Raw genomic sequence first — 25,441 nt, forward strand, 5'->3', positions numbered from 1 at the left:
ATTTTCCTTATCTAGTGTCAACATGTTTAGTATAGTTACTGACAGTGTCCCAGCAGTGGGGCATAAAAGACAGGAATTTCTAAAATTAATACAAGACAATGAAATTACTTCATCAAATGTATATCTCATGAAGTGTCTTTGCATAGCACACCAAGAGATTTTGTATGTGCAGTCGTTAAAATGGGGCTGAGATGGTCTAGTGGGACAAAGGCTTATCATGAAAGCATGAAGACCTGAGTCTAAATCTCTAGAAGCCAAGTAATACCAAGTGCATCAGTGCACCTCTGTAATCTCAATATTTCTACCCTCTTACAAGAAGACTGTGGAGATAGGAGGACCCTCAGAAGTTTCTGGGGTAGGAGGCTCATGTTTGCAATAGTGAAGAACAAGAAATGTGTCTCAAGTTTTGGTCACTACACATGTTCTTGTAGTATAGATGTGCCCACACTCACACATTATTGTATACACTTACATGTACACTCATGAACACTTTTAAGTATTTAAAATGGATAGTGTCATGTACAAGATCAAGCCAGTCAAAATTCCAGCTCAGATAGGAGAGCTCCTGCCACTCCATGTTGAGGTCCTACCCCCTATCCAAGGAGCTATGACCCACTGAATGCTGCTAACAAATAGAGTCACTTTCTTTTTTTTTTTTTTTTGTTTTTCGAGACAGGGTTTCTCTGTGGTTTTGGAGCCTGTCCTGGAACTAGCTCTTGTAGACCAGGCTGGTCTCGAACTCACAGAGATCCACCTGCCTCTGCCTCCCGAGTGCTGGGATTAAAGGCGTGCGCCACCACCGCCCGGCTTAGAGTCACTTTCTATTGGGTATGTGGCCCCTGGTAGGTTGCTCAAGCCCCACTGGATGACCTATAGCCATGTGCATATGAGCAGCATTAATTAGAGTCAGCATTAAAAAATAATGTGATGTGAAGTTAGGAGGGAGATTGAGTAGAGAGCATAAAGTAGAGTTGGAGAAGTAGTGGTGGATGGATAAGGTCAGAATACATTGTGTAGATGCATGGAACAAGGAAACAGTAGACATGGCAAACTGGTAGGGAAAAGCCCAGAAGGCATCAACTCAACCCAAAGAACTACAAGCAATGAAGGATGATGAGAGCAGGAGAAATAGTTTTCCTCAGGGAAGAGCACACAAATTGGTTATCCAATACCAAATGGTCAACCCTGAAATCACAAGTTACACTATACAGACTGAGCAACTTGGACTTACATATTAGGAATATGTATATGTATGTAAGAACAATTAATGAGAAAAGAGGCCACAAATTTGAAAAAGAACAAGGAGTGGTACATGGGAGAATTTTGAGGGAGGAAAGGAAAGGGGGACTGATGTAATTATAATCTCAAAAAATTAAAAGCAGAGAAAAATAAAAAATAAAATCTAAAAAGTTAATATATTTTAATTATTTCAAACAATCTTGAAATTATAATTTTCATAGTTACCCCTCCATTTTCCTATCTGCAAATCTCATATATCCCTCCTTGCTCTCTGTCAATGTGATGATCTCTTTTTCATTAGTTGTTAGGCAAGTATGGGTGGGTATGGATGTTGGTGTGTGTGTGTGTGTTCCTAAATATATAAATACAACTTGCTCAGTCCATACTTGAATTTTTAAACCTGAATTTTATAAGACCCAAAGTGTTAAACTATCACCAGCTAACAAAAATTCCTTAAAAATGTTGATTTTGATATGGCAGTATTTACTTTCAGAAGTAAGGTGATTCAAGGCCAAATGTTGAAAACAATGTGATTTTTGAGACATTATCAAGTCTTTTATGATATCACATACAAAATTCATGCCAGAACTTGATAATGAAAACTACAGACTTGGCAGTTTCAGGTATTTAACTTCTTATTTAAGTTATACATACATACATACACACACACACATGCATTTTCAAGGTAAAAATCAACTTATCAATACAAGTTGTCAAATTATAACAGTGTTCCAAAAGAAACTGAAATTATACCATGTTGTCATGTTAGCTATACATAGTTCCCTGATCTTCAAAAATTATGTAACCTTGCTTTTTAAATTTAACACAAGAATGTGCACACAGATTTTAAGACTTCTGCAAAATATTTTTTTGTGCATTTGCAACTCCATTTCCAGTCAACATAATTTTTCCCTGACCATTTTCAATGGTCAGCATGGAGCTGAAATTTGATACTGATCTTAAAGAAAAAAGAGTTCATTTCTCTTTAATAGACTTATAGGTCCCATTTTCTTAAATTCCAATATCCTTCACTTCATGATAGCACCATTCATGACATTTCTTTGTGACAGCACCTACATTTGTAAACAACAATTTCAAGATTTAAGCATATTAAAAGTAAAATTAGAACCAAGATACTCAAAGAACATCTGAGAACTCACTGAGAATTAGAGCTGCTTTGATGTATTAGGTTTTCAGATACAATGCCAGATACACAACTAGTTTTATGCTATCATTTTAATTTTACTTTTGTAATCAGTTTAGTTTTTATGTAGAGAAGGGTAATCGATTCCTTGTCTAGCTTCCTCTCTTTTAACTTTTCTTGAACTTGGAACCTCATAACTTCTATATTTACTTGAATTCTTAGGTTGTTAATCAGTGTTCACCATTCCCTTCTTGAGACTTACTCCTCCTTTGTATTCTGTTATCCCTGCATTTCTTGTTACTCTTCCTGCTTCTGTTGCTCTAAATGTTTCAAAGCCTGAGACTTCTCAGCTTCCATTCTTTGTGATCTTATCTCATTCTCTATATGCTTTCATTTTTATTTTACCAGCTTCTGGCTTCAGCCACCATTTCTAAGTTACTATTCATATTATAGCCTCAATCTTTCTCTAGTACAGCAGACCAACCTATATTTCTAATGACTATATCGATTCAACATTTCAAAGGTATTTCAATGTCATTGTGTCTAAAACTAAATAACTTCTCAATTTCTTATTCTCAAATCAATTTTTCTCCCTTTCCTAATTCTATCATTTTCTTATTACATCTTTATCTTCACTCTCCTGATATCACAATAACTTACTGGCTAATCTGCACACTGTCAACCTTACTTCAGATGGGTTTTGTTTGGATGTGAACCAGGTAAAGAGCTTAAACAAGTAATACATTTAAAACCAGATAAGGTGGCATTTGATGTGGGATGTCCTTTTGAACACTGACAGTATGTGTTGCTTTTATTGTTTGATGAATAAAGCTGTTTTGGCCTAGGGCAGGGTACAATATAGATATGTGGGAAATCCAAGCAGAGATATAGGCCAAAAGAAGGTAGAGTTGGAGAAATGCCAGTGAGCTGCTGGAGCAAAAAGATGTACTAGAGAACAGGTAATACCATGAAGCCTTGTGGTGATACACAGATTATTAGAAATTAGTTGATTTAAGTGTAAGAGCTAGTCAGTAATAAGCCTGAGCCATCAGCGAAGAAATTATAATTAACATTAAGCCTCTGAATGATTATTTTATAGATAGCTATGGGGACCAGCAGGTCAGAGAAAAACTGGACCAAGCTAGACAGATAAAAGCTTCTGGCTACAGGTATAGGTATAATACAGTATTTCCTTGGTGACATCAAGACCTAGATTTTCCACACTGATCTCCTTAGCATATTTCAGAGTCACAAAATAACTTGTACCTCCAGGGAGCATGCTACATATCCAAAATAGGAAGACATACCACAGGTGTACAGTGTGCAAAGAGTACACCTGAGTCCTTTTCATCAGATTTCTGTGTATAACTAAACCAGAACCCATATAGCCACAGTCTTCACTATAAGAAGGTAGAAAATGAATATTTTTACTCGTGGTGAGGAAGGCAGAATATCAAAGTTTAGAAATGAATGAGTTTGATTTAAATGTATATTACCTGATTCTTATAGCTCATCTTTCATTTTGTGACAGTCATCTTTTTGACTATTAAGTTGATGTCTCAATGAAAACTTCAGAAGCTTACCATTGCCTGTAGAGTCAAATGAAAACTTACTACTATTTTATATTCTAATTCTAATCTTGCTTCTTAGACACCTTCCTTCAAATGTACATTTATGACATTCCATTTGTTTAATGAACATGTTTGCTCTTTCTGCCTGTGCTATTTTCTCTCAGTATGTCCCTTTGTCTTGTTTCACTCTACATTCTTACATCCTACCTAACCTTCAAGTATAATTTTACTGTTACCTTTTCCATCCTCCAAATAGAATTTATTAATTCACTGCAACACTGTGTCCTTGGTACATATAAATATTATAAACCACACAAATTTTTAAATAAGTGTTTTCTAACAGGCAAATATCCTTGGTGGGTATGACGGATGTATATCAGGAACTCACCCATTTATGATAGTTCTAGATGGTTACATAATCCCAAAATACTTGGAGCTTTATAAAGCAACTGTACCAGGAAGGATGGAAACATATACAAATAAAAGTGTTGAACGTGGTATCTTCTCTAACTATAACCAAAGAGCTCTAGATGTTCAGGGATGGAATTACTTATGGAACAGTAGCAAAGAGGCAATGGTACTGAATGCTCAAGATAAAGAATCATGCGTTTTTCATAAGTAATGTCTTCAGAACTTAGCATCACTATAGGAAATGAATTATAAACCTCATACCTACCTATTTCTATTTACATATACCCATACTTCATCACATATAAAACCTAAATCCTTAAGAAAATTCTATTTGAGAATTGTGCTTACCTTAATTTCAATTATGTTAAAATATGAAAATATCACCATTGTACATTTCATGAAATATAGTTACTAAAAACTTGAAGTCCAGTGTAAGTAGTTTTTGAGTGATGAAATCAATTAGATTGTTAGAACTTTTACTAGACTTTAGTGTTTAGTTTGGATAATGAAGAATTGATTGTATCTTAAAAAAATCTATAAAGCCAAATATCTACAAGAGTATTTTGCTCACTTGCTTTATTTCACAACATTTAATGTCAAAGCGATGTTTCTAAGGTGACATTCAAATGTTGAGGCCTATCTTTGGATGAGTTGTTACTAGGTGTTTTCATTCTTCCTCTGCAAGTCCCAGGAGATCTTCGATGTTAAATCTGAACAAATGCCAGCCTTCCTCACAGGAAAGGTCTAAAGCCCCTAGGCGACTGTAGTACTCAACAGAGTCCTGATTCCAAATGACGACAAGAAATTGCATGGCGCTGCAGTGGGTGTTGATGGCTATCTGTTTTAAAACAAATAAATATTGTCCTTATTTGACAATATAGTCATTGTCTACATATAATACTATATGTATATAATAATTCAAAATACTATGGGTATTTTTGGACAAAAAGAATCTTTTATACCATTGTGAGTCACATTGTGGATCTATTTTATGAGTAAAATTGCTTTCTACTCTCCTTCATGCTTACTTCTCCTTGATGGTAAAAAACACATATAGTGTGTACATTATATAGGAATAAAATTTAATTAAATATAACTTACAGAATCTGATTTTTCAACTTGAAGATCCACTTTATTAAATATTTGAAATGCATCTTGCAAAAATGTTTTGTGTATGTGAATGCACATGTTCATATGGGTTTGGGATGTGTGTGTGTGCATGCATGTGATGAGCAGAGGGCAACTCCAGCTGTTATCCCTAAGGTGCTCTCCACTTTTTGATTGAGGCAAAGTCTCTAACTGGCCTTAAATTTCACTAAGTAGCTTAGGGTGGCGGCCAGTGAGCACAAAAGTTCCAAGTCTCCACCTCTCCCCTCACCATTGCCGACATAAAAGTGTGTATCACCACTCCTGACTTTTTATGTGGGTTCTGAAAATTGAATTCAGATTCTCATGTTTACACGGCAAGCACTTTACCAAATGAACAAGTCCTGGTGTTATATTTAATTAGTTAGATTAGTTACATAATCTTTGCCCTGTTAAAGAACACTTGATGAAGAAAAGGATAACATGTAGACTATTAATACTAACTATAATACATACCTGACTTAGTTTCTTTAGCATGTCACCTCCAATACCCAGACCTATGAAATAGACATTGTTAAATAAGGCTGTAAATTGAAGTTTTTCACATAAGTAGTCATTTAATTTTAAAGCAATAAAAGATCAAACTCTGTTTATGGTTGCCATATATTGTGCTATATACATAATATCATGTGTTGGAACTGAACTCATGAATGCTTTAAATTATCGTTTATCTTATTGGAACATGGCGACAATGGTAATACAGAAGAGATTAGCTTTATCTTAAAATCCGTAGTGAATAAATGAATTTTTGTCTTTGTATTCTTTCTTCTTCTTGAGAAATGGTTTCACCATCTATTGTTGGATGGCTTGGAACTTGAATTCACAGAGCTCTACCTTCCTCTACATCTTCTAAATACTGGAATAAAAGGTTTATGTCACCAGGCTGGCCATCACTGCTTTCATAGAACAGGTTATATTTCTTAACTATGTCTATTATTACAGATAAAAATAGTAGTTGGAGATAGCATAGCTTACTTGATGAATACTATTGAAATACTTTCTAACTTGTAGTTGAGTCTTCACTGTACTAGGATCTTGATCCAGTTCAAGAAATAGAAATTAGTTATCTGAATATCTTAAAATCGTATCTATAGTCTTTATATTAAAATGGAACTTAGAAACTTTCAAATGTTTGTAAATACTACTGATTGTAGTTTTACCTTGGTAATCTTCACTGATGTAAAAATCCTCTAGGTGAAGCGTTTTACCAACCCAGGGGTCATATGTGTAGTAGTACATGGCAAATCCAATAGTATTTACTTCTGGGGAGAAGAAAGGGGCAAAAAGGCTAATGCTTTCATTCACAAAAAGTTATATTTCTTCAAATAGAATTTAAAAGTTTATTTGCTGTTTTAACTATTAAAGTAATAAGTGGTTGCTGGACAAATTATCAGTACATAAATTTATAATGTAGAAAATACTTTTCTTATAAAATAGCATTTAAAAGAAAGTATGATTAGATATGCATTCTTATAATTTTTAATGCTTTTATAAGCAGAGTGGCATAACAGTTATTTAAAAGTATACCATGTTTGCATATTGTACACCTGTGCTTAATACTATTTACACATTTTGTATTTATTAGCTGTTAATTCTGCTTTCAGATACAGAAAATATATTTTAGATTAAACTGGAGGAGAAATATTTACCCAATTCTGTCTGTTGACTGGGTGCTTCAGCAATTAGGCAGTAGAAAAGTGGATTTTCTCCAAAACCATCCCTGAATAAATCTGAAATATCAATTCACATACTATATGTCAACGTTTATAAACAAACAAGGATGGGCTGCAAGATAAGAAGCAGCAAGAACACGTCTTCTAGCTTCATAGTAGCTATGTAGTAAAAACCATCTGAAGTGAGTATTTCAATCTTTACAACTTCAGGAGAGTCTGATTAGAATCTGCTGTTAATTTTGGCTAAATGTAGCTATGCATGTGGTGTCAGCTACCTACCTATCTCCCTTTGAGTTTTCTAGCAGGTATCTAGAAATTACAGCTTGATTACAGCTTGTGTTTGTTGAAGTAGTTTATTGAAGCCTGGTCGATCAATAACTGTTTTGTCCGTAATGTACTGTGGCTTTATGTTTTAAGTAGACTTCGACTCAGATTGTTGAAATGAAGACATGAAGACTGATTGTTGTTATTCCAACCTCCACCAACTGAAGTGACTTCTTGGAATTTAAGTGAATTTAATTTCCTGTTTTGTGTTTCTATGGGAATGCTCTCCTCTCTCTCTCTCTCTCTCTCTCTCTCTCTCTCTCTCTCTCTCTCTCTCTGTGTGTGTGTGTGTGTGTGTGTGTGTGTGTCCCTCCCTCCACCCTCTCTTTTTGTGTTTTGAAGGAAAGAGAGAATTTTATTAAATTTCAACTCAGTCTCATAATCCCTGATTCAAAGAACCTACAATAATAATATACACTAAATGTTTTTTAGAAAATTAACAAAGTGCAAAAGAAATTAATGAAGTACAAAAAAAGGACTTACAAATCCAGAAGTGACTCTTTTGAGTAATTATAAAAAGATTACTCCATTAAAATACAATGTTAAACATAATGGATACTTTTTTTACATTTTTGCCTTTAGTGTGTATGTAGAGGGTGGTAGTCAGAGGACAACTGGCAAGAGTCAGTTCTTTCCTTCCACCATGTGGGTCCTAGGAATCAAACTCAAGTTAGGTCTTTACTCACAGCTCCATCTTCCAGACCTGAATACACTAAAAAAAAAGATTTAGTTATAATTTTTACAAGAAATACTTTGGATTTAAAGAAACAAGTAGGTTAAAAAATGAAGTGTTAGAAAAGATTCCATGCCAATGTAGGTAAAAGAAAACTTGGTTAGCTATACTATTGTAAAATTATATATTACTTAAGGAGATAGTGGAATTGTGTAATTATAACAATTTAAATCACTTAGAAGATAGAACAGGCAATATACAGCAAGGCAACAGCCAACATCAAACTAAATGGAGAGAAATTCCCAACGATTCCACTGAAATCAGGAACAAGACAAGTTTGTCCACTCTCTCCATATCTATTCAATATAGTGTTTGAGGTCCTAGCTAAAACAATAAGAACACAAAATAGATCAAGGGGATACAAATCAGAAAAGAAGTCAAACTCACTGTTTGCTGATGATATGGTAGTTTACATAAGCAATTCCAAAAATTCTACCAAGGAACTTCTACAACTCATATATACTTTCAGTAATGTAGCAGGATACAATATTAACTCAAAAATATCAGTAGCCCTCTGTACACAGATGATAAAAGGGCTGGGAAAGAATCAGACAAATAACACCCTTCACAATAGCCACAAATAGCATAAAATATCTCGGAATAACTTTAACCAAACAAGTGGAAGACTTGCATGACAAGAATTTTAAATCTTTGAAGAAAGAAATTGAGGAAGACACTAGAAAGTGGAAAGATCTCCCATGCTCTTGGGTAGGCAGAATTAACAGAATAAAAATGGCAATCTTACCAAAAGCAATCTACAGATTGAATGCAATGCCCATCAAAATCCCAGCAAAACTCTTCACAGACCTTGAAATAACAATACTCAACTTCATATGGAAAGTGGCAGCAGCATGGCAGGGAGCATGGCAGGAGTATGGCAAGATCGTGGCTGGAGAGTGGCAGGAGCATGGCAGGTGGCATGACAGAAGTGTGGCAGAAACATGGCAGGAGCACAGCAAGAGTATGTAAAAAGCATGGCAGGGAACATGGCAGTAGTGTGGCTGGAGTATGGCAAGAGCATGGCAGGGAACATGGTAGGAGTATAGAAAGTGTGGCAAGAGTGTAGCAGGGAGCATGGCAGGAGTATATCAAGAGCGTGGCAGGGAGCATGGCAGGAGTATATCAAGTATGTGGAAAGAGGGTGGCAGGGAATGTGGCAAGAGTATGGCAGGAGCGTGGCAGGACTATAGCAAGTGTGTGGCAGGGGGTGTGGAAAGGAGAGTGGCAAGAGGGGCAGGGAGCATGGCATTGTAGCAAGTGCGTGGCAAGAGTGTGGCTGGGAGTGGGAGTGTGGCAAGATTGTGGCAAGAGTGTGGCTGGGAGTGTGGCAGGGAACATGACAAAAAGTGTGGCAAGAGTATACCAAGAGCGTGGCAGGAGGGTGGCTGGAGAGTGGCAGGGAATGTGGTAGGAGCGTGGCAGAGAGCGTGGCAGGACTATATAGCAAGATCATGGCAGGAAGTGTAGCAAGATCATGGCAGGGAGTGTGGCAAAATTATGGTAGGTAGTGTGGTAGGAAAGTGGCAAGAGCATGGCAAGAATATGGCAGGAGAGTGGTGGGAGAGTGGCAATAGCATGGCAGGAGAGTGGCAGGGAATGTGGCAAGGAATGTGGCAGGAGTATAGCAAGTGCATGGCAAGAGTGTGGCTGGGAGCATGTCAAGATCATGTTAAGATCGTGGCAGGAAACACGGCAGGAGTATACTAAGAGCATGACAGGGAATGTGGCAAGACTGTGGCAGGGAATGTGATAAGGAACATGGCAGGAGTATACCAAGAGTATGGCAGGGAACATGGCAAGGAGAATGGCAGGAGTATACCAAGAGCATGGCAGGGAACACGACAAGGAGAATGGCAGGAGTATACCAAGAGCATGGAAGATACTGTGACAGAGAACATGGCAAGAGCATGGCAGTGAGTGTGGCAGGACTATAGCAAGTTAGTGGCAGGAGCATAGCAAGATCATGGCAGGGAGCTTGGTAGGGAACGTGGCAGGGTACATGGCAAGAGTATGGCAGGGAACGTGGAAAGAGCATGTCAGGGAACATGGCAAGATCGTGGCCAGTTCATGTCAAGAGAGTGACAGGGATGTGGAAGCTGAGTGGCAGGTATCATGGCAAAATCATGGTAGGAAGCATGGCAAGGAGTGTAGCAGAAGTATAGCAAGAGCACGATGGGAGCATGGCAGGACAATAGCTAGTGCGTGGCAGGGAACATGGCTGGAAATGTGGCAAGGGTATACCAAGAGCATGACAGGGACCGTGTCAAGAGCATGACAGGGAACATGGCAAGAGTGTGGCTAGGAGTGTGTCAAGATCATGGCAGGAGTATGGCAAGATCATTGCAGGAGCATGGCAAGATCATGGCAGGATCATGCAGGAGTGAGGCAGGAGTATTGCAAGACTGTAGCAAGAGCATAGCAGAATGTGACAATATAGTAAGAGCGTGGCAGGAGCATGGCAGAATTATAGCTAGTTCATGGCAGGGAACATGGTAAGGAGTGTGGCAAGAGTATACCAAGAGTGCGGCAGGGAATGTGGCAAGGTGTGTGGCAGAGAACGTGGCAAGAGTGTGGCAGGGAGCTTGTCAGGGAATGTGAAAGGGAATGTGGCAAGAGCGTGGCAGGAGTATAGGAAGAACATGGCAGGGAACGTGGTAAAGAGCATGGAAGGAGTATAGCAAGAGTGTGGTAGGGAACGTGGCAGGGGTATACCAAGAACATGGCAGGGAACATGGCAGAGAGTGTGGCAAGATTGTGAAAAGGAGTGTGGTAGGAGCATGGCAAGAGCATGGTGTAGAACATGACAGAGAGCATGGCAAGATAGTAAAAGTGTGTGGTAGGAGCATGGCAAGAGCGTGGCAGGGAACATGGCAGGAATGTGGCAAAAGCATGGCAGTAGTATACCAAGAGTGTGGCAGGGAACCTGGCAGGGAATGTGGCAAGGAGCATGGAAGGAGTATACCAGGAGCATGGCAAGATCATAAAAAAATTATGGTGGGAGCATGGCAAGAGTGTAGCTGAGAACATGGCATAGAGCATGGCAGGGAAAGTGGCAGGGTATGTGATAAGGAGTGTGGCAGGAGTTTAGCAAGAGCATGGCAATAGCGTGGCAGGGAGCGTGGCAATAGCGTGGCAGGGAGTGTGGGTGGGAACATGGCAGGAGTATACCAAGATTGTGGCAGGGAACATGTCAAGGAGCATGGCAGGGAATGTGGTAAGGAGTGTGGCAGGAGTTTAGTAAGAGTGTGGTGGGTGCATGGCAGGGAACGTGGCAGAGAATGTAGCAAGGAACATGGTAAGGATTGTGGCAGGAGCATACCAAGAGCATGGCAGGGAACATGGCAAAGAGCATGGCAGGAGTATAGCAAGTGCGTGGAAAGGAATGAGGCAAGAGCGTGGCAGGGAAAGTGGTAAGGAGCGTGGCAGGAATATAGCAGGAAGATGGCAGGGAACATGGCAAGGAGCATGGCAGGAAAAGTGGCAACAGTGTGGCAGGGAGCATGGCAGAGAGCATGGCAAGATCGTGAAAAGGAATGTGGCGGGAGCATGGCAAGAGCATGGCAGGGAATGTGGTAAGGATTGTGGCAGGAGTATAGCAAGAGTGTGGCAGGAAATGTGGCAAAGAGCATGGCAGTAGTATAGCAAGTAAGTGGCATGGAATGTGGAGAGAACATGGCAGGAAACGTGATAGAGAGCATGGCAAGATCCTGAAAAGGAATGTTGGAGAAGCATGGCAAGAGCATGGCAGGGAACGTGGTAAGGAGTGTGGCAAGAGTATATAGAAAGAGCATGGCAGAGAGCATGGCAGGAAACATGATAAGGAGCATGGCAGGAGTATAGCAAGAACGTGGCAGAGAACATGGCAGGGAACATGATAAGGAGTGTGGCAGGAGTATAGCAAGAGCATGGCTGGAAACATGGCAGGGAATGTGGTAAGGATTGTGGCAGGCAGGAGTATAGCAAGAATGTGGCAGGAGATGTGGCAATGAGTGTGGCAGTAGTATAGCAAGTATGTGGCATGTAACATGGCAAAAGCATGACAGGGAATGTGGTAAGGAGCATGGCTAGGGTATGACAAGACCATGGTTGGAGCGTGGAAGGTAACATAGCAAAGAGCGTGGCAGGGAATATGGCAAGGAGTGTGGCAGAGAGCATGGCAAGATCGTGAAAATGAATGGGGCAGGAGCGTGGCAAAAGCGTGGCAGGGAAAATGGTAAGAAGCGTGGCAGGAGTACAGCAAAAGCATGGCAAGGAATGTGACTCAAAACATAGTGAGGTGCGTGGCAGGAGTATAGCAAGAGTGTGGCTAGGGTATGGCAAGACTATGGTGGGAGTGTGAAAGGGAACGTGGCAGGGAGCATGGCAGAGAGCATGGCAAGATCATGAAAAGGAATGTGTGGAAGCATGGCTAGAGCATGGCAGGGAATGTGGTAAGGTGCATGGCAGGAATACAGCAAGAATGAGGCAGGGAACGTAGTGAGGAAGATGGAAGGAGTATAGCAAGAGTGTGGCAGGGAACATGGCTCAGAATGTGGTGAGGAGCATGGCAAGATTATAGCAAGAGTGTGGCAGAGAACATGACAGGAGACATGGATGATAAGGAGCATGGCAGGAGTGTAGCAAGAGTGTGGCAGGAAACATGGCAAAGAGCGTGGCAGTAGTATAGCAACTACATGGCATGGAATGTGGAAAAGACATGGCAGAGAACGTGGTAAGGAGTGTAACTAGGGTATAGCAAGAGCATGGTGGGAGCATGGCAGGGAATGTGGCAAAGAGCGTGGCAGGGAACGTGGCAAGGAATGTGTTAAAGATTTTGGCAGGAGTATAAAAAGAGTGTGGCAGGAAACATGACAAAGAGTGTGACAGTAGTATAGCAAGTACATGGCATGTAACGTGGCAAAAGCATGGTAGGGAACGTGGTAAGGAGCATGGGCAAGAGTATACCAAGAGCGTGGCAGGGAACATGGTAAGGAGTGTGACAGGAGTATAGCAAGGGTATGGCAGAGAATGTGGCAGGGAACATGATAAGGAGCATGGCAGGATTATAGCAAGAGCATGGCAGGGAACATGGAAAAGATTGTGGCAGGAATATGGCAAGAGTGTGGCAAGAAACATGGCAAAGACTGTGGCAAATGTATAGCAAGTACGTGGCAAGGAATGTGGAAGAAGCATGGCAGGGAATGTGGTAAGGAGTGTGGCTAGAGTATGGCAAGACCATGGTGGGAACGTGGCAGGGAACATGGCAAAGAGCATGGCAGGGAGCGTGGCAGAGAGCATGACAAGATTGTGAAAAGGAATGTATCAGGAGCATAGCAAGAGTGTGGCAGGGAACATGGTAAAAGTGTGGCAGGAGTATAGCAAGAGCATGGCAGGGAGCAGTATAGCAAGAGCATGGCAGGGAATGTGGTGAGGAATGTGGCAGGAGTATAGAAAGACTGTGGCACGGTATGTGGCAGGGAAAGTGGTAAGGAGCATGACAAGAGTATAGCAAGAGCGTGACAGAGAACGTGGCAAAGAGCATGGCAGTGAACATGGCAGGGAGTGTGACAGACAGCATGGCAAGATCGTGAAAAGGAATGTGGCGGGAGCATGGCAAGAGTGTGGCAGGGGACGTGGTAAGGAGCTTGGCAGGAGTATAGCAAGAGCATGGCAGGAAGCGTGGCAGGAAATGTGGTAAGGGTTGTGGCAGGAGTACAGCAAGAACATGGAAGGGAACATTTTGAATAATGTGGCAGGAGCATAGAAAGAGCCTGGCAGGGAATGTGGTGAGGAGCGTGTCCGTAGTATAGCAAGGATGTGGCAGGAAACATGGTAAGAATTGTGGCAGAAGTATAGCAAGAGTGTGGCAGGAAACGTGGCAGGGAACATGCTGAGGAGCATGGCAGTAGTATAGCAAGAGCATGGCAGGGCCCATGGCAGGGAAAGTGGTAAGGAGAGTGGCAAGAGTATAGCAAGAGTGTGGCAGGGAAAGTGGCAGGGAATGTGATAAGGAGCATGGCAGGAGTATAACAAGAGCGTGGCAGGGAACGTGGCAGGGAATGTGGTCTGGATTGTGGGAGGAGTATAGCAAGATTGTGGCAGGAAACATGGCAAAGAGTGTGGCAGTAATATAGCAAGTATGTGGCATGGAACGTGGCAAAAGCATGGCAGGGAACATGGTAAGGAGTGTGACTAGAGTATGGCAAGAGCATGGTGGGAGCGTGGCAGGGAAAATGGCAAAGAGCATGGCAGGGAATGTGGCAATGAGCATGGAAGTAGTATACCAATTACGTGGCAGGGAATATTGAAAGAAGCATATCAGGAGTATACCAAGAGCTTGGCAGGGAACATGGTAGAGAATGTGTGTGTGAGAGGGAATGTGTCAGGGATCATGGCAAGGAGTGTGGCAGGAGTATACCAAAGCATGGCAGGGAATGTGGCAGGAATCGTGGTAATGAGTGTGGCAGGAGTAAGAAAGAGGGTGGTGGGAGTGTGGCCTGGAACATGGCAAAGAGCATGGCAGGGAACGTGGTAAGGAGCATAGCAGAAGTATAGCAAGTGTGTGGCAGGGAACATATCAAGAGCATGGTAGGGAACATGGTGAGGAGCATGGCAGGATTATAGCAAGAGTGTGGCCAGGAATGTGGCAAAGAGCATGGCAGGGAATGTGGCAGGAATGTGTGTGTGACAGGGAATGTGGCAAAGAGCATGGCAGGGAACGTGGCAGGGAATGTGGCAAGGAGCGTGGAAGGAGTATACCAAGAGCTTGGCAGGGACGTGGCAGAAAGCATGGCAAGATCATGAAAAAGAGTGTGGTGGGAGCATGGTAATAGCATGGCAGGAAATGTGGCAAAGAACATGGCAGGGAACATGTACATGGCAGGGAACGTGGTAGGGAATGTGGCTAGGACTGTGGCAGTCGTATACCAAGAACATGGCAGGGAAAGTGGCAAAGAGCATGGCTGGGAACATGGTAAGGAGCATGGCAGGAGTATAGAAAGAGCATGGAGGGAGTGTGGCAGGGAATGTGGCAGAGAGAGTAGAAGGGAACGTGGCAAGGAGCATGGCAGGGAATGTGGCAAAAGTGTAGCTGGGAGCATGGCAGAGAGCATGGCAAGATCGTGAAAAGGAGTGTGGCAGAACCATGGCAAGAGCATGGCAGGGAATGTGGCACGGAGTGTGGCAAGCAAGGTGGCAGGGAATGTGGTAAGTAGCATTGCAGGAGTATAGCAAGAGCGTGGCAGTGATTGTGGTAAGGAGGGTGGTAAGGAGTGTGGCAGAATAGCAAGAGCATGGCAGGGAAAGTGGCAAGAGTGTTGCAGAAAACATGGTAAAAAACGTGCAAGGAGTATAGCAAGAGCATGGCAGAAGCCTGACAGGGAACGTGGCAAAGAGTGTGGCAGGGAACATGGCAAGAGCATAGCAGGGAGCATGGCAGACAGCATGGCAAGATCATGAAAAGGAGCCTTCTTCCTCCCTTCTGCGGGGCCACAGGATTCACCAGCTCAGCCTGTTTGGGCTCTGAGACTGGTGCTGAGGGCAACGGGTCAGGCGGGAGTTTCTTTGCTTCAATAGCCTGCTTGTAGCAAGGTAGGCCTTTTGTCAGTGAGTCCCTGGCCAGCAAGGGAACCTGGCTCTGTTCTGGAAGACCCATCAGAGAGTTGAGTGTGTTCTTGACCTGCAGCAGGTCCCCGGAAACAGAGCGGCTGGCAGGAGATCCTTTGCTTCAATAATCTGTCTGCAGCAAGGTAGGCCTTTTGTCAGCGAGGGAACCTGACCCTGTTTCGGAAGATCCACTGGATAGAATTTGAAGGAAGAGATGGGCAGGCGCCAAGGCAAGAATTCCTCCACCAATCTGAAGAAAAACATGAAAACACCAGAACCCAGTGATCTTACAAAAGAAGGTCTTGAACACCCAAATTCAAAAGAAGTAGAAAAAATTGACATTATGAAAGCGATAGAGTCCTTTAAACAGCATGTAAAAAACGCCCTTATAGAAATGGATGAAAAGGATAACAAAAATTTTGAGGAAATGGATAAATACGTAAATGATACCCTAGGAAACCAAGAAAAAACAATCAAACAGGTAATGGAAACAGTTCAAGAATTGAAAACTGAAATGGAGGCAAGGAAGAAAACACAAACTGAGGGACTGCTGGAAATGGAAAATCTAGGTCAATGAACATAGACTACAGAAACAAGCATAACCAATAGAATACAAAAGATAGAAGAAAGAATCTCAGATTCTGAAGACACCATAGAGAAAATAAACGCACTGATCAAAGAAAACAGCAAAGCCAACAAATTCTCATCACAAAACATACAGAAAATATGGGACACAATAAAAAGACCAAACCTAAGAATAATAGGGATAGAAGAAGGAGAATTACAGCTCAATGGCGCAGAAAATATATTTAACAAAATTATGGAAGAAAACGTTCCCAACCTAAAGAGAGATATTCCTATGAATATTCAAGAAGCATACAGAACACCAAATAGACTGGATCAAAAAAAATCCCCTCATGATATAATAATCAAAACAAAAAACATACAGATTAAAGAAAGAATATTAAGAGCTGCAAAGGAAAAAGTTCAAGTAACTTATAAAGGTAAACCTATCAGACTTACATCGGACTTTTCTATGGAAACCATGAAAGCCAGAAGGTCCTGGTTAGATGTACTGCAGAAACTAAGAGACCATGGATGCAAGCCCCGACTACTATACCCAGCCAAGCTATCATTCACTATCAATGGAGAAAATAAAATATTCCAAGATAAGAACAAATATAAACAATATGTGGCCACAAATCCAGCCTTACAGAAAGTAATAGAAAGAAAATCACAACAGAATGAATCCAACATTACCAACACTGCCTACAATAACTCAGACAGCTAGCGACCCTTCACCAGCACAACTCAAAGAAGGGAAACACAAACTCTACTACCAAAAAAATAATAATAACCAGAGTAAACAACCACTAGTCATTAATATCACTTAATATCAATGGACTCAACACAACTATAAAAAGGCACAGGATAAGAGATTGGATACGAAAACAGGATTCAACATTCTGCTGTTTACAAGAAACACACCTCAACCACAAAAACAGACATCTACTCAGAGTAAAGGGTTGGAAAAAGGTTTTTCAAGCAAATGGACCTAAGAAACAAGCGGGTATGGCCATACTAATTTCTAACAAATCTGACTTCAAACTAAAATCAATCAGAAGAGATAGAGATGGTCATTTTCTACTCATAACAGGAACAATCAGGATGAAGTATCAATCCTGAATATCTATGCCCCTAATATAAAAGCACCCACTTATGTAAAAGAAACATTACTAGAAATCAAGGCAGACATCAAACCACACACACTAATAGTAGGAGACTTCAACACACCTCTCTCACCAGTGGACAGGTCAACCAGACAGAAACCTAATAGAGAAATAAGAGAATTAATGGAGGTAATGAAACAAATGGACTTAACAGACATCTATAGAACATTCCACCCAAATAGGAAAGAATATACCTTCTTCTTTGCAGTTCATGGAACCTTCTCAAAAATTGACCACATACTCAGTAACAAAGCAAACCTCCACAGATACAAAAAAAAATTTAGTGACCACCTGTGTCTTATCAGATCACCACGGATTAAAGTTAGAATTCAACAACAATGCTATCCCCAGAAAGCCGACAAATTCATGGAAACTGAACAGTCAACTACTGAACCACACCTGGGTCAAGGAAGAAATAAGAAAGAAATTAAAATATTCCTTGAATTTAATGAAAATAAAGTGACAACATACTCAAACCTATGGGACACTATGAAAGCAGTGCTAAGAGGAAAGTTCATAGCACTAAGTGCCCACTTAAAGAAAACGGAGAAAGCACACATTGGAGACTTAACAGCACACCTGAAAGTTCTAGAAAAAAAAGAAACAAAATCACCCAGGAGGAGTAGAAGACTGGAAATAATCAAACTTAGGGCTGAAATCAACAAAATAGAAACACAGAAAACAATCCAAAGAATCAATGAAACAAAAAGTTGGATCTTGGAGAAAATAAGCAAGATCGACAAACCCCTATCCAAACTAATCAAAAGACAGAGAGAGAACACACAAATTAACAAGATAAGAAATTAAAAGGGGGACATAACCACAGACACAGAGGAAATTCAGAGAATCATTAGATCTTACTACAAAAGCCTATATGCCACAAAACTGGAAAATGTAAAAGAAATGGACTTTTTTTTAGATAAGTACCATATACCAAAGTTAAATCAAGACCAGGTGAATAATCTAAATAGACCTGTTAGTAGCAAAAAATTAGAAACTGTTATCAAAAACCTCCCTTCCAAAAAAAAGGCCAGGACCAGACGGTTTCAACACAGAATTCTACCAGAACTTCCAAGAAGAGCTAATACCTATACTCCTTAATGTATTTCACAAAATAGAAACAGAAGAGTCATTGCCAAACTCCTTTTATGAAGCTACAGTTACCCTGATACCAAAACCACACAAAGACCCAACCAAGAAAGAGAATTACAGGCCAATCTCACTCATGAACATCGACGCAAAATTTCTTAATAAAATACTGGCAAACCGAATTCAATAACACATTAGAAAAATTATCCATTATGATCAAGTAGGCTTCATCCTACTTGATGCAGGGCTTGTTCAACATACGCAAATCTATCAATGTAATTCAACATATAAATAAACTGAAAGAAAAAAACCATATTATCATTTCATTAGATGCTGAAAAAGCATTTAACAAAATTCAACACCCTTTTATGATAAAGGTCTTGGAGAGATTAGGGATACAAAGGTCATACCTAAATATAATAAAAGCTATTTACAAAAAGCCGACAGCTAACATCAAATTAAACGGAGAGAAACTCAAAGTTATCCCACTAAAATCAGGGACACGACAAGGCTGTCCACTCTCTCCATACCTCTTCAATATAGTGCTTGAAGTTCTAGCAATAGCAATAAGACAACATAAGGAGATCAAGGGGATTCAAATTGGAAAGGAAGAAGTTAAACTTGCGTTATTTGCAGATGATATGATAGTATACATAAGCGACCCCAAAAACTCTACCAAAGAATTCCTACAGCTGACAAACACCTTTAGTAATGTGGCAGGATACAAGATCAACTCCATAAAATCAGTTGCCCTCCTATACACTAAGGATAAGGGTGCAGAGAGGGAAATCAGAGAAGCATCAGCCTTCACGATAGCCACAAATAGCATAAAATATCTTGGGGTAACTCTGACCAAGGAAGTGAAGGATCTATTTGATAAGAACTTTAAGTCTTTGAAGAAAGAAATTGAAGAGGATACCAGAAAATGGAAGGATCTCCCTTGCTCTTGGATTGGGAGGATCAACATAGTAAAAATGGCAATTCTTCCAAAAGCAATCTATAGATTCAATGCAATCCCCATTAAAATGCCCTCAAAATTCTTCACAGACCTTGAGATGACAATAATCAACTTTATATGGAAAAACAAAAAGCCCAGGATAGCCAAAACAATCTTATACAAAAAAGGAACATCTGTAGGCATTACCATCCCTGACCTCAAACACTATTACAGAGCTACAATATTGAAAACAGCTTGGTATTGGCATAAAAACAGAGAAGTTGACCAATGGAATTGAATAGAAGACCCGGATTTTACCCCACAAACCTATGAACACCTGATTTTCATTAAAGAGCTAAAAGTATAAAATGGAAGTAAGGAGCATCTTCAACATATGGTGCTGGCATAACTGGATGTCAACCTGTAGAAGAATGAAAATAGATCCATATCTATCACCATGCACAAAACTCAAGTCCAAATGGATTAAAGACCTCAATTTCAGTCTGAACACACTGAACCTGATAGAAGAGAAAGTGGGACATACTCTACAACACTTGGGCACAGGAGACCACTTCCTACATATAACCCCAGCAGCACAGATATTAAGGGCAACATTGAGTAAATGCGACCTCCTGAAACTGAGAAGCTTCTGTAAAGCAAAGGACACTGTCACTAAGACAAAAAGGCAACCCACTGACTGGGAGAAGATCTTCACCAACGCCACAACAGACAAAGGTCTGATCTCCAATATATATAAAGAACTCAAGAAACTAGACTTTAAAATGCTGATTAACCCAATTAAAAAATGGGGCATTGAACTGAACAGAGAATTCTCAACAGAAGAAGTTCAAATGGCCAAAAGACACTTAAGGTCATTTTCAACCTCCTTAGCAATCAGGGAAATGCAAATCAAATAACTTTGAGATACCATCTTAAACCTGTCAGAATGGCTAAAATCAAAAACACCAATGATAGCTTTTGCTGGAGAGGATGTGGAGTAAGGGGTACACTCATCCATTGCTGGTGGGTATGCAAAATTGTGGAACCACTATGGAAAGCACTGTGGCAGTTTCTCAGGAAATTTGGGATCAACCTACCCCAGGACCCAGCAATACCACTCTTTGGAATATACCCAAGAGATGCTCTATCATACTACAAAAGTATTTGTTCAACTATGTTCATAGCAGCATTATTTGTAATAGCCAGAACCTGGAAACAACCTAGATGCCCTTCAATGGAAGAATTGATGAAGAAAGTGTGGAATATATACATATTAGAGTACTACTCAGTGGTAAAAATCAATGACTTCTTGAATTTTTCATGCAAATGGATGGAAATAGAAAACACTATCCTGAGTGAGGTAACCAAGACCCAAAAAGATGAACATGGGATGTACTCACTCATAACTGGTTTCTAGCCATAAATAAAGGACATTGAGCCTATAATTCATGATCCTAGAGAGGCTAAATAAGAAGGTGAACCCAAAGAAAAACATATAGTTATCCTCCTGGATATTGGAAGTAGACAAGATTGCTGGGCAAAAATTGGGAACTGGGGGGTGGGGTGGGATGGGGGAAAGGGGAGATGGGGAGAGAAAAATGAGAAGGGGAGGATCAGAGAACTTGGGGGAATGGGATGGTTGGGATAAAGGAAGGGTGGATATGGGAGCAGGGAAATATATATCTTAATTAAGGCAGCCATTTTAGGGTTGGCAAGAGTCTTGACTCTAGAGGGGTTACCAGGGGTCCAGAGAGATGTCCGTAGCCAAGTCCTTGGGCAGCTGAGGAGAGAGAGCCTGAAATGGCCCGATCCTATAGCCATACTAATGGTTATCTTGCATATCACCATAGAACCTTCATCTGGCGATAAATGGAGAGAGAGACAGAGACCCACACTGGAGCACTGGACTGAGCTCCCAAGGTCCAAATGAGGAACAGAAGGAGGGAGAACATGAGCAAAGAAGTCAGGACTGCGAGGGGTGCACCCACCCACTGAGACGGAGTGGGGCTGATCTAATGGGAGCTCACCAAGGCTAGCTGGACTGGGACTGAAAAAGCATGGGATAAAACTGGACTCTCTGAACATGGGCGACAATGAGTGCTGCTGAGAAGCCAAGGACAATGGCAAGGGGTTTTGATCCTACTGCATGCACTGGCTTTGTGGGAGCCTAGCCTGTTTGGATGCTCACCTTCCTAGACCTGGATGGAGGGGGGAGGACCTTGGACTTCCCACAGGGCCGGGATCTCTGACTGCTCTTTGGACTGAAGAGGAGGGGGAGGGGAGTGGGGGTGGGGACTGGGGGGAGGGGGAGGGAAAAAGGAGGCAGGGAGGAGGCGGAAAGTTTTAATAAAAAATTTACTCTTATATGAAAAAATAAAGTGGAGGGAAATAACATATATTGAAAGTAGACTCAGCACCATGAAACTAACATGTCTTATCTATTCTTTCTTCATTTTGCCTGATGTAAAAATAGTTCTTTAAACCCTTACTGAGATGATTATTTTTAATATTCAGTAAGCAGCTTTCAGTTAGCCTTTCATTCATTTTTAAAATTGTAAAAGTTGTTCAATCATAATTTTCTCAAAAATAAATCTCTTTTAAGATCTCCTTAAAAAAAAGATAATTAAAAGGAGTGTGACGGGAACACGGCAATCACGTGGCAGGGAAAGTGGCATGAAATGTAGTAAGGAGCATGCAGGAGTATAGCAAGAGCGTGGTGGGAGCATGGCAGGACTATAGCTAGTGTGTGGCATGGAGCATGGCATGGAACATGGTAATGAGCATGGCAGGGAGTGTGGCAAGAACGTGGCAGAAGCATGGCAAGAATGTGGCAAGAACATGGCAGGGAGCATGATGGAAGTGTGGCAGAACTATAGCTAGTGTGTGGCAGGGAGTGTCGCAAGATCATGGCAGGAGTGTGGCAGGAAGCATGGCAAGATTGTGGCAGGAGCATGGCAAGGGTGTGGCAATAGCATGGCAGGAACATTGCAAAAGCGTGGCAAAGAATGTGGCAAGAAGTGTGGCAAGAGAGCAGCAGGGAGCATGGCAGGAGTATAGTGAGTGCGTGGGAAGAGTGTGGCAAGAGCAGGGCAGGAGTGTGGCAAGGAGTGTGGCAGGGAGCCTGGCAAAAGCATTGTAGGAGTGTGGCAAGAGCATGGCAGGGAGCATGGCAGGGAACGTGGCAGGTGAGTGTCAGGGAGCATGGCAAGATCGTGGCAGGGAACATGGCAGGAGTATAGCAATGAGTGGCAGGAGAATGGCAGGGAGTGTAACAAGGAGTGTGGGAGTAGCGTTGAAGGGAGCATGGCAAGGAGCGTGGCAGGAGCATGTCAGAAGTGTGGCAGGGAGTGTGGCAGGGAGCATGGCACATAAGATAGGTGATGCTGGAGCAATAGCTGAGAGCTACATCCTGATCCTCAGGCTGAGAGAGACAGAGAAAGACAGAGTTAGGGAGATGGAGAGTGGGAAGGGAGAGAAAGGGGAAGAGAAAGGAGGGAGTGGAGGAGAGGAAGAAGAAGGAAGGAGAGGAGAGAGAAAAGAGACTGGTCTTGGCTTGGGCTTTTGAATCCTCAAGGCCCATTCCCAATGATATTCTTCCTCCAAGACCACACCTCCTAATCTTTTTAATCCTTTAAAATATTGCCACTCATTGGTGACTAAGCACTAAGCATTTAAATATATGAGCTTATGGGGGTCATTCTTATTCAATGTACCAAAGTCCCACTTAAAACATTCAACAACTTTTCTCATTCAAAGTCCCAGAATATTTAATATTCTTCTAAACAACGGTGAGCTCAGGACTATCCCAGAAATGATCGAGTGCCTGGAAACTTCTGTTTTAGATATTGTTTTATTGCTGTGAAGAAATACCATGACCAAGGCAACTCTTACAAAAGAAAGCATTTAATTGACAATTTAGAAGATTAGTCCATGATCATAATGGTGGGAAGTAGACAGGCATGACACTGGGCACTCTACTCTGGAGCAGTAGCTGAGAAATTTACATTCTGATCCACAGGCAGCAAACAGAGAGAGAAAGAGTCACTGAGTCTGGCAGGCACTTTTGAAATCTCAAAGCCCATCCCCAGTGACACACCTCCTCCAAAAAGGCCTTATCTCCTAATCATTCTTAAACAGTTCATAAACTAGAGGCCACTTTCATTCAAATGACCATATTCACCATCCTTTTTCTTAAATTGATACAGATTCCAAAGAACTCCAAATATCCAAAACAACATTAAAAGAGAAGAATAAAGTTGGAGAATATGGTTCGAGACCAGCCTGGTCTACAAGAGCTAGTTCCAGGACAGGCTCCAAAACCACAGAGAAACCCTGTCTCGAAAAACCAAGAAAGAAAAAGAAAGAAAAAAAGAAATAAATACAAACTTATAAGGATAACCAATTTATTATCAAGGTACCAAAACCATTAGTTAAGGGAAAGACTGACTTTCCAATAAACCATCTTATGAAAACTATATTTCCATATATAAGATAACAAAGTTGGAACCTTAATTTGATCATATTCAGAATATAGCTTGAAATAGATCATAACCACCAGTGTAGATGTAAAAGTAGAAGACTGTCAGAAGAAAATGTAGGAAATCATTTTAGTGGCAATGCTTTCTTAAATTTATCTGACAACAAAAGCATAATAAAAGAAAAAGTAAAAGGAAAAATAGAGAAACTAAATCTCAACAAAATAACATACTATAAGAGTAGTAAAAAATATCTCCAAAGAGTATAAGAAATTCTTTTGTGGAGAGTTCGTAATAGATTATGTACATTCTTAAATATTCAACTTTAAACGACTATTCTTCAGTAGATTCTTTTAGTGTTTAATAAGTGACCTTCTTTCTTTGATCTTTGCCAAACATGATGCTTCACCATCTTTTAGCCTTCCCATTATTATGTAAAAAGTTCAAATTCATGACAATTTTCTACATTATCTATTAATATTTTGTTATCAAATATAACATAAATAACTTTTTTCAAAGCTCTTACTAACATATTGCATGTTAAATAACACTTTTTGACCAGTCATACATATTTTATATTTTGAAATGCATTTACAGTCTATGATATCTACAAAGGACGAGCCATTATGTATCCATTTATGCTAAAAAGAGGGGAAATAAAAAGTAGTGAACATTGAAAAGGCCATGGAATTTGTGTATTGTATATTTCACTATTACTAATAGGATTACTTTTTGTAACAATTGCAGCAGCTTCTGTGTATTTATTCTGTGTGCATGCATTCACAGTTTTTATCTGTTCGAAAATTAGCAGAAAACATCTTACCCATTTCTGTTAATGTTACTTCTCCTTGCATACCTTCATAGGAAGCCAATTCCTGTCAAAGTAGAAAAAACTTTCAGCTGATGATTTAGTAAATATTATAATATTTAAAATATTTATTGAACATTATAAACAGGTATGCTGTGATGTGTTAAAAAAGAAGTCAGACTTGATCATAGTTATCTAGAAATTAAAATATGAAGCAGCAATGCAACACAAATTAGGTAGATAAGTAGTTGGCAGCTAGATGATAGTCGACTTATAGAGAGACAACAGACACATGATGAAGTTGATATCTCAGTTTTGTGAAGGTTAACTTTCTAGGTTACTAGCTTTGGGTCCAGTAGGAACCTGTAAAGTAAAGAAAAACTTGTTTCTGGGCAGTCACAATCACAATGTTTATTTTTATTATTTTACAGAAAAATTTGTGACATGTTTTTGCCTAGCTTTTGCTAGTGTAACTTCAGAATTTTAAAATTATGCCATGTATTATTATTATTAATATTATTATTATACATCCAAATTATGTCTTTTGTGATATTTATCTCATGCTTGAAAAGTTATA

At 40.5% G+C, this 25,441-nt stretch overlaps 1 protein-coding gene across 1 annotated transcript in view; it reads right to left on the reverse strand.

Annotated features, from left to right (window-relative positions):
* Positions 1 to 4,921: 4,921 nt before the first annotated feature.
* Positions 4,922 to 25,441, reverse strand: part of Satl1 (spermidine/spermine N1-acetyl transferase like 1) — a 34,365-nt gene continuing 13,845 nt past the window's right edge. The window contains exons 3-7 of the mRNA XM_057760700.1: positions 24,880 to 24,931; positions 7,161 to 7,241; positions 6,672 to 6,773; positions 5,968 to 6,008; positions 4,922 to 5,203 (exon numbers count right to left, since the gene is read on the reverse strand). Coding sequence (XP_057616683.1) covers positions 5,033 to 5,203; positions 5,968 to 6,008; positions 6,672 to 6,773; positions 7,161 to 7,241; positions 24,880 to 24,931 — 447 coding nt within the window. The 3' untranslated portion in view covers positions 4,922 to 5,032. The remainder of the gene's footprint in view (positions 5,204 to 5,967; positions 6,009 to 6,671; positions 6,774 to 7,160; positions 7,242 to 24,879; positions 24,932 to 25,441) is intronic.

Source organism: Chionomys nivalis, chromosome X (assembly GCF_950005125.1).
Source record: "Chionomys nivalis chromosome X, mChiNiv1.1, whole genome shotgun sequence".
In the NCBI taxonomy this organism is placed as follows: Eukaryota; Metazoa; Chordata; class Mammalia; order Rodentia; family Cricetidae; genus Chionomys; species Chionomys nivalis.